The sequence below is a fragment of the Pan troglodytes genome, chromosome 11 (genome assembly GCF_028858775.2).
Source record: "Pan troglodytes isolate AG18354 chromosome 11, NHGRI_mPanTro3-v2.0_pri, whole genome shotgun sequence".
NCBI classification, from domain to species: domain Eukaryota; kingdom Metazoa; phylum Chordata; class Mammalia; order Primates; family Hominidae; genus Pan; species Pan troglodytes.
The window spans coordinates 37,079,984-37,090,106 of NC_072409.2; the positions used below are offsets into that span (position 1 = coordinate 37,079,984).

A 10,123-nucleotide genomic window follows, 5' to 3' on the forward strand; every position below is an offset into this window, starting at 1 on the left:
AGTAAATGCTTAATAATTGCTGTTAGAGAAAAATAAATTAAGGGGAGAATAGAATTGCCCAGTCTCAAGTATGTCTTTATCAGCAACGTGAGAAAAGACTGATACAGACTGTATGTCTCGTGGCTGTTTAATGTGCATGCTCGGAGTCCTAAAGACAGTCACTGTCCTAACATACAATTCAACAAGTGATTCAAGGACAGAAACATGATGGAATCATTGTGTTTCTTACAGACTGAAAATCAGGTGTCTACAAACAAATACCCCAGCTTTAAGGAGAATTGATAGTAGTGGGCTGAGATTAAAAAAGTACCCACACTCATGGGAAAAGACTGATTTTTCTGTAGCTAAACTAATAAATCCTACAACTGTTCTCCTTAGTTTACAGTGTGCTGATGCTATCAATTCACCAGAAAGGAATCTATACACGAAAATGTATAATATGTCTTTTCAGTTTAGATAACAAGATCATTTTTTCCGGGTTAGATATATTTCTGTTGGTAAAGGTTAAGTGGGATTATATTGAAAGATCTCTTTTTGGGACTAGGGGCCTCAAAATTTGGAGATTTCTGTACCTTGACATTAGTAGCCTTCACTAATATAGAGTAGCAGAGACAACACAGAGAGGTGGTGAGTGATGTGGGATACCAGACCTTCACATAACAGGGTGAGATTGATTCCATCACATAGTCTAGGGGCATAGCCAGCCTGGTTTTAGGAAGGAGTTTGATGCTGGGATTTTCTCTGTTGGTAGACTCTCAGATATGACCAAAAGGAAACCCCAGACTGTCGGGATATCCTAGAGGAATTTCTCACTCAGTAGAACTTTTTAGAAAAAGTAAAAGTCATATGCTTTCCCAAAGTTTGAATCATAGTCTGTTGGCCAGTAAAAAAAAGCATGCAACTAAGTCAGGAAACTTGGCACCTTTTCTCTCTTGACCATGATATGACCTTACAGAAGTCAATCATCCTGAGTTTGTGAAATGCAAAGTTGAACTAGTTGACTCTTTGATTGCAAGTAATAGTTATCAACTCAAGCTAATGTAAACAAAGGGATTCTATTATAAGGATGCCAGAGTGTCTCAAAGAACTCAAGTACAGTTGACCTTCAGGAGTGGTTAGAACCAGGAATTTGAAATCTAGTAAGATTACTTTCTCTGCCTTTCATCTTTATATCTACTTTGTTCATTCATAACTTCTCTCTCCCCCTCTCTCCTTCCCCCTCTCCTGGTCCCCATCTCCCCCTCCCCCTGCCCCTCCCCATCTCCCCCTCCTCCTCCCCATCTCTCCCTCCCACTCCCCTTCCCCCTCCCCCTCCCACTCTCCCCCTCCCCATCTCCCCCTCCTCCTCTCCCTGTCCCCGTCTCCCCCGTTCCCCCCCCGTCCCCTTCCCCTTCCCCCTCCCCTTCCCTCTTCCCCTCACCGTCCCCCCCTCCCCCTCCCCATCTCCCCCTCCCCATCTCTCCATCCCCCTCCCCTTCCCCCCCTTCCCCTCCTCTCCCTCTCCCCCTCCCCTCAAACTCCCACATCTTTTCCCTAAGACTGATTTTCTGGGATTATCTGGATACAGCTTCAGCTTCTGAATTTTATGGATTCAATTACATGTGAGTCCAGGGCCAGGGTAAGGAAAGAGAGGTTCAAGGGTGCAAAATATCAGGAAGACCTTAGAGGCTTAGTCTCTCAGTGACATGAAAGTAAACTTTGGTCCTCTAGGTGCCTCTCTTGCCTCACCTTAGTCTTGACCCTGAGAGAGTGACTGTTGATCTCTGGGTCTCAATTCTAAGCTAGCAAGGTGAAAACATCATTGCCACATCTTGAATCTGAAATTCAGCTCTAATCCAATCAGCAATGGCACCAGGGCTGATGCCACAAGGTACATACATAGCTCTTGAGTGATCATAGCTCTGGGCTTTAGGAGACTATTCTCAGATAAAAAGGAACTGCAAGTTGGGAAGAAAGCCTCAAATCTTCAATCACACATGTACTATATAATATTTATTTCCATTACATTTTTGGTGCTATTTTATTCTGCCCCTTATAAACCTTATAACTCCTAAACATGTACATTGTATAATTTATTATATCGATGTTGAAAGGATCCCTAAAGTTTTCATACACAGTTACTACCCTTGAGAGGCTCATTTGGGAGGATAAAACTAGATACAGGATGCATGCTGAAGAGTGGTTATAGTAAGCAATTCAAATTAATTAACTATAAAAATAAAAGCTGTATTGGGCTAATGCATTGTACAGAAGTTTCGAGAAGGAGAATAATAGCAAGGAGAGGAAGAATCAATGATGTCTTCTTAAAGATATCTTTTTGGGGGACAAAGAGGACAGCAGATACAGAGGCTTACAGGAAGGAATCATATCAGAAAATATTAATACCTACAGAACACTGAAATGTTGCAGGGGACACCAGACATTCTTTTTAATATTACATGTCCCATCTCCCTAACATGAATGAAAGACTCATGAAGTTGGAATTGATGCCACATTCTGTCAAGAACTTTCCCAATATTGAGAAAATATATTCATAATCATTCTATTTATTCAAAATTATTGTATTGACCATGAATTTAAGTGTGTGTAAAATGGTCAGTAGTGCTGTTTGTTAATGAGGTTATCAGGTGGGAGTGTGTACTTTGTAGAAAATCACTTTTTAAAAGTAAATGCAAAAAGACGTTTTCCCCTTGATCCTCTTCTACCTCTGATGACTAATCTCTTCTCTACAGTAGAGAATTGGGCATTGCTGTAGTTGGGATGTTTGACCCCTCCAAATCTCACATTGAATTTGATCCCTACTCTTGGAGGTGAGGCCTCTTGGGAGGTATTTGGGTCATGGGGGCGAATCTCTCCTGAATGTTTTGTTGAGGTCCTTGTGGTAATGAGTGCATTCTCCCACTCTTAGTTCCTCTGAGAGCTGGTTGTTAGCAAGAGCCTGGCATCTTCCTGCCCTCTTTCTCTTGCTTCCTCTCCTCTCATGTGATGGCTGTACATGACGGCTCCCCTTCTCCTTCCACCATGAGTGGAAGCCGCCTGAAGCCCACATCAAGAGCAGATGCTGGAGCCATGCTTCTTGTACAGCCTGCAGAATCATAAGCCCCAAGTAAACCTCTTTTCTTTATAAATTACCCAGCCTCAAGTATTCCCTGATAGCATACACAACAAACTAAGACAGGCATCAATTGCTCTTTTCCTCCACCTGCACTACTGGAGCCTATTTATTTCCACAGAAGTTTTTCTGCACCCAAATACAAACCCCAAAGCCTTTATTTGGAATTATCCCCTAAATAAAATTAAGGACCCCTTGGAGAGTCAAACTTTTAGGGGGGACACCTATTACTGCTATTTCTGTGAAGATATTGTTGAAAAATGGTTCAGATGTATATGCCAAAGTCTCATGTAAGAAATATCTTTTAGAGCTAAAGATCTTTTTGGGAAGGGCCTCACTTTTTCCTTTCCCCTAAGGAACTGATAATCTTTTCTATGAGAATAGTTAGAACAACATAACTGACCAGGCAGCCCTTTTTCCTTTGTCTATCAGTAGATTGGCACCAAACTTACAACCCACAAAACGCCCTTCTTTTCATGTTCCAGGTTTTCTGTGATAAATACTTGTAATCCTAGTCCATATTTTCCCAAATCTTATTTTATTTAATTTTACTCTTTAACTGTTTTACTCTTTGTCAGTAAACAGATTCAAATCTTTTGTGGAATGGGGTACGGAGGAAAAAAGAAAGGAAGGAAGGGAGGGAGGGAAGAAGACCCCATTTTCCTTATAATAGAGCAGGGTACAAAGTGGCCAATCAAATGTATATGGTAGTCTCTTTACTACAAACAACATTGGCATTCATAACTCTATTAGAAAAGCATAATAGCAAAGACAAGAGCATGAAGTTTTATTTTCCCTTAAAAAGAACAAACAATGGAAAATCTGCAAAGAGCTAGAGGTCTAACAATGGCAGGTAGGGATGACAGACTAAAAGGAAAATAACAACGACAATAACAGAGAGTGTGTTTATGTAAGTCTGTGCCCATAGCCATACCCAACAGGTGTGGGGGCTGAAAAGCAGTGTTGTTTCAGAGCCCTTTGTCATGCATTATCCCCCTTGGCTCCTAATACCTTGTAAAGATAGGTCATACGGGTATTATTTCAGCTGAAGAATTAAACCTTAATGTACTGAAAACCACAAAACTAAGATTTACTAGTGTTATAATGGGTAAGACAGAAGGCTGTGGTGTCAGATATAGCTTGAATTCCCACTTCTACTATCAACTACTTGTGAGACTTGGAGCATGCCATATAACCCGTTTCCTCATCTGTAAAATGAGAACAATGAGTACTTTCTGCATGTCTCTCTCTCCCTCCTCCAAAAGTTCTGCACATTTTTCACTAAGTTCCCAGAAGTTTAATTTGGTCAGACCTAATATAAACGTTGCCTTGACCTTTTCTTGGAATTTAAATCTCCAACTTAAAGTCTTCTCTCCCACTACAGAGGGTGAAGCACCACTTGGTCCCTTGCCAGTTGCCAATGTTCCAGCTGTCAGCCACCCCAGCAAGTGCCCTTGCAGATGATCCAGTGCATATCCAAGGGACAGGCCTGCCCCCGTCCCAGGTGGTAACTCTGAAGGCCTCGCTGAAGGACGAGAAGAGGAATCTATTCTGATCCATGGCCTTCTACAGGGCTAATGAGGCTGGTGAGGTGGACCTGGAGCAGGCTCCCACATTTGGAGGTGACTACATGGGGGTACATCCAATGGGCCTCTTTTGGTCTCTGAAGCCTGAGAGGCCTTTCCGGAGGCTGCTCAAGCAGGATGTGATGAACAGCCCCTTTTGGGTCAGTCTGGACCTATATGACTCCATTTGTTTTCAAGATTCAGCCACTGTTCAGCCCAAGGCCAGCCAGACCGTGCAGCGCTGGTTCTCAGGCCCTGGGGTGCAGAGGCAGCAGATCCAAGAAGGTCCAGTGCAAGGAGCCCTTTTTCTCCCTCCAGGTGAAACTAATCTTTTGTGATACAGAAACCACTGTTAATGTGTATTAGTTCATTTTCATGCTGCTGATAAAGGCATACCCGAAAGCGGGAACAAAAAGAGATTTAATTGGACTTACAGTTCCACATGGCTGGGGAGGTCTCATAATCATGGCGGAGGGCGAAAGGCACTTCTTACATGGCAGCAACAAGACAGAATGAGGAAGAAGCAAAAGCAGAAACCCCTGATAAAACCATCAGATCTCGTGAGACTTACTCACTATCATGAGAATAGCACCGGAAAGACCAGCCGCTATGACTCAATTACCTTGCCCTGGGTCCCTCCCAATCGTATCTCCCAGAATTCCTTCTTTGACTCTGGGAATTCTGGGAGATACGATTCAAGTTGAGGTTTGGCTGGGGACACAGCCAAACCATATCATAATGGAAATAAAAACAATAACAAATTGTATCAAATTATTAGAGAACCCGTATTTCCCATAAAGTTTTTTTTTTTTTTTTTTTTTTTTGAGACGGAATCTCGCTCCATCGCCCAGGCTGGAGTGCAGTGGCGCCATCTCGGCTTACTGCAAGCTCCGCCTCCCAGGCTCACGCCATTCTCCTTCCTCAGCCTCTCTAGTAGCTGGGACTACAGGCACCCGCCACGACGCCCGGCTAATTTTTTGTATTTTTTAGTAGAGACGGGGTATCACCGTGTTAGCCAGGATGGTCTCGATCTCCTGACCTTGTGATCCGCCCGCCTCGGCCTCCCAAAGTGCTGGGATGATAGGTGTGAGCCACCGCCCCTGGCCTCCCATAAAGTTTTAAAACTAATGTGCCTGTGTGTGTGTGTGTGTGTAATTTTGCTCACCTTGCATTTTCACGGCTATTTGACCTTTTTTTTGCTCTTTCTGATCCCATTCTCTTCTCTCTTTGCACTCGCAGGGGAAGGCCCTTTCCCAGGAGTCATTGATTTGTTTGGGGACATTGGGAGCCTAGTAGAATTTCGGGCCAGTCTTTTGGCTTCCCATGGTTTTGCAGTGCTGGCATTAGCATATTTTGCCTACAAAGACTTGCCTGACAAACTGCAGGAGGTGGACTTGGAATATTTTGAGGAAGCTGCCAACTTGCTACTAGCTCATCCCAAGGTATTTAAAATACTTTCCATTTTACCTTGGACAACTACAAAAAAACAAAATCACCAGTGTCTGCTCTGTTTTACCAATTTGCACAGACTTGGACACAGCAGAGCTGACAGTTAAATGGGGATGGTAATAACTGCCTTGAAAGATTGTTGAGTTGATTTGTGATCAGTTTTGTGCTTATTGGCACATAGAAGACAATAAATAAATGGTGGACATAATGTGATTATTTTTTAGTGGAAAAAAACCAAGATGCCTTTCATTTGAAGTGTTTGTAACTTATTCATAAGGGTCTCTTCAATGCTTTACTGTCACTCACCTCAAATCAGGAATTCTCTGATTTGACATGTTTTGAAACTTCAGTGATTATCTCTGCAGGGGGATAATGCTGTAGTAAGTCACACTGAAGAGTCCTGAAACTAAGATCAGGACAAAGGTACAAGATCAGGTCGGGAGTATCGGCAAAACTGACTTGACTGCATTACCTGACTAGCTGAATTAGCTTTTCAGTTAGTTTCAGAGCTAGGGGCAAAGTGAAGCATAGAGTAAGTGTCCAATGCCAAGAGCCAGGCTAGAGAAAGGAATCTGAAAAGGAAGGGTCATTTTAGCACTCTTTGTCAAGTGTGTCCTTCTACTATTGAAAACGTAGTTCATGGACCAGTGGCCACAGCATCACCTGGAAGCCTTCAGAAATGCAGCATCTCATTTTCCATCCCTGAAACAGCAAACTGCATATTAACAAGATCCTCAGGTGATTCTTATGCACATTAATGATTGAGAAGGACTGGAATAGTAACATTAACCTAGCTTCTTCTAAGAGGTAAATATTAGTTGAACTAGGATCTATTCTCTTGAGGAGTTCCAAAGTACTGATATTTGTGCTAATGATTAAAAATAGAGGCCAGGCGTGGTGGCTCATGCCTGTAATCCCAGCACATTGGGAGGCTGAGGTGGGCTGATCACAAGGTCAGGAGTTCGAGACCAGCCTGGCCAATATGGTGAAACCTTGTCTCTACTAAAAATACAAAAATTAGCCAGGCGTGGTGGCAGACGCCTGTAGTCCCAGCTACTCCGGAGGCTGAGGCAGGAGAATTGCTTGAACCCGGGAGGCAGAGGTTGCAGTGAGCCGAGATCAGGCCACTGCACTCCAGCCTGGGAGACAGAGCGAGACTCTGTCTCCAAAAAAAAAAAAAAAAAAAAAGAGAAACCCAGAAATAGATATCACAATATCAACAACATCAAGTATCAGGGTTGGTATTCTACTAAGTTTAACTTACTGTTTTGCAGATCAAAATGTTCAAATGTCAGCCATTTCTTGTGGATCAACTTAATAATGGTAAAACAATACTGGCTTACATTTGATGAGTGACTATTTGTTAGACTCTATGATAAACATTTTATATGCAGTCTCATGTAACATTCACAATAGCCTTATGAAGTACTATCAACAGCAACCTCATTTTTCAGATGAGAAAGCATATTTAAAGTAATGTGTCAAAACTACATAGGCAGTAAGTGACAGATACAATCTGATAAGGTCCTTGCTCCAAACCATTAAATTATCTTTGACTTCCTCAAATGTTTTATTCTTTTCCACCCCAACCCTGGAGAGCCTTGACTCTTCTCAAGGAGAGAGAGGATATGTTTCCTATTGGGACATTATCAACATCTTCATCTTTAGTGTTGAGAGAACATGTGTAATTTTTCTAAGCTTATTTGGGTCTTTTTAAAAGATTGCCTAAAAAGAATTAAATCCCAACTAAAATGTTTTCAAATTATTTTTTTTCCATTTCAGATTTAACTATTTGTGAAATTAATCTGAGGAAGAAAAGTCAACTGCAGATATTCAACTTAGATTTAGATTCAGGGGATAAGCTTCAATTTCCACCTTTGCCCCTTGATAATGTTGTGGCCTTAAGCAAATCTTTTAAGTTTCCTGAATCCAGTTTGGCTATTGGAAAGACCAGCTGAGATAATGTGTGTATAGCAGCTAGCATAGAGTAAACTCTGAAAAAAACCACTTTGTTATCTTTGCCCATCTATTTTCTTCCCTCTCTCCCCAAGTCTTCAACCAGTCACAAGTGTTTTAGGTTCTACTCCTGTCTTTCTCAAGGAGGACCTTCTTCGTCCTCCTTGAGATTGTTTTAGCCTACTAGTCAATTTCCGACTTCCAGTTACAGCCATCCTCCTTCACTCCCTTATTCATTAATCACACAGATGTTTCCCAATTTCCTTGGGGGACATTGTACAGTATCAGATTCTTGGGCCCACTCATACCTATGGGAACAGACACTTGAAAAACTGAGTTTCAGGAAGCTCAAATTAAAAAAAAAAATCAGATGATTCTGATGACAGGAAGTGCTAGGGGCACAACTGTGAGCAAAATAAACAAACTAGGTCTTTAATTACCTGTCGTTGTCTGTCCAGAGTGCCCTTCCTTTCCCCCCTCATCTTTCAGACCTTTCATGTCCCCTCAGCTCCCTCAGTCTACCAGAGAACTAATGATCCTCCTCTATGAGCTACTACCTTTTCCTATTGGTACTACAATTCAATTATTTACTGAATCCAAGCCTTTTGTCTTTATACTCTCATTGCTTTCAGGATTAGCTGTTGAATTTATGGAGGTAATATATGGGCAAAACCTTTGTAGCTATAAAATGCTATTTAAATGTGAATTCCACTTACATAATATTTGAGAGAACCTGAAAAACACCTTTTTTTTCTGGCTAGAGGCAAGAATTTTATTCTTCAGAAAGCTTAGTTGGCTCTATTCTTGTAATGCCAAGCATCACTGGTGCGTTAGACTCTTTTTGCCCTTACAAAACTCTACTATTGATGAAGAGTGTTTATTTCTATTGTTTCACTTGATCCTCATAACAACCTTGCAAGGTCAGTATCATCCCTACAAGACAATAAAGGTTAGTGAGAGTTAAGTGGGTAACATTCTCAGTCCCAGGAGCTGGTAAATCTGAGTGCCAAGACTCGAACTTCTTTGACTCTTTCCATCATACTTATTTATTGGCATGCCCGGGACAGCTCTTTCTCAGCTTGTGACCTGTAGCAGATTCCCTTTGTTTTGTGCTTCAGATCCAAAGGCCAGGAATTGGAGTGATCTCCGTGTGCAAAGGTGCCGAGATTGGCTTGGCTATGGCCTGCTACCTGAAGCAGGTGGTGGCCACCGTCTGCATTAACGGGCCCAACGCCAGCTTTGAAGTTCCACTCCGATACGGGGATCTGATTGTGACACCCATCAGCTCAGCTCAGCTCAGGAGCGCCTGCAGGTCCACATCTCTGGAGCTGTGCGCCTCCGCCACTGTAAGGGAGACTCCCCGAGATGAGCTCCATCAGCAGAGTGTGCTTCCTGTTGAAAAGGCTAGGGGTTGGATTCTTTTCATCGCTGGGGAGAGTGACGAATGCCTGGATAGCAAAGCGTACGCTGAGCAGGCCGTGGACCAGCTGCAGAGCCATGGCAGAAGCAGCGGGAGGATGCTGGTGTACCTTGGGGCAGGCCACCTCCTAGAACCGCCCTATGCTCCCTTGTCCTTCGCGTCCTGGAACCCGGGCATTTCCAGGCCTTTGCTCTGGGGAGGAGACGCTGCTGCTCATGCGGCAGCCCAGGAGCACGCCTGGGGGGAGATCCAGAAATTCTTCAGGCAACGCCTCATTAAGACCAGAAGCAAACTCTGAGCAAAAGCTGAGTGATGTTGGGGTGGACAGAGGCTGGAGTGCGGGTGGGAGGATAACGAGGATAAGGCAAGAACACAGTGGGGAGAGGGGGCTCTCCTAGTCTGGCTGGATTCACAGTCATCTTGAATCAACTGGAAGGTGGTCAGACAAAAATCAAAGGACCGGGCACACATTCATGGGAAGTATTTCTCATAAATTGGTACGTGTTTCAAATTTTTGTAAATTGAATCCTAGTTTATACGAACTAAAGCACATTATTATTTCAAAATGGTGATACCCTTGCAAATTTTTTTATTGTTTGTTTTTGTTGTTGAGACAGAGTC

At 42.8% G+C, this 10,123-nt stretch overlaps 1 protein-coding gene across 1 annotated transcript; it reads left to right on the forward strand.

Moving 5' to 3' along the window:
• The first annotated feature begins 4,532 nt into the window (after positions 1–4,532).
• On the forward strand, positions 4,533–9,877 carry LOC472996 (acyl-coenzyme A amino acid N-acyltransferase 1-like). Its single transcript, XM_054658914.2, is given in 5 exon segments — positions 4,533–4,995; positions 5,917–6,119; positions 9,201–9,362; positions 9,365–9,430; positions 9,432–9,877. Coding segments are annotated over 5 exon segments (1,263 nt in total). The 3' UTR covers positions 9,801–9,877.
• The last annotated feature ends 246 nt before the right edge of the window (positions 9,878–10,123 follow it).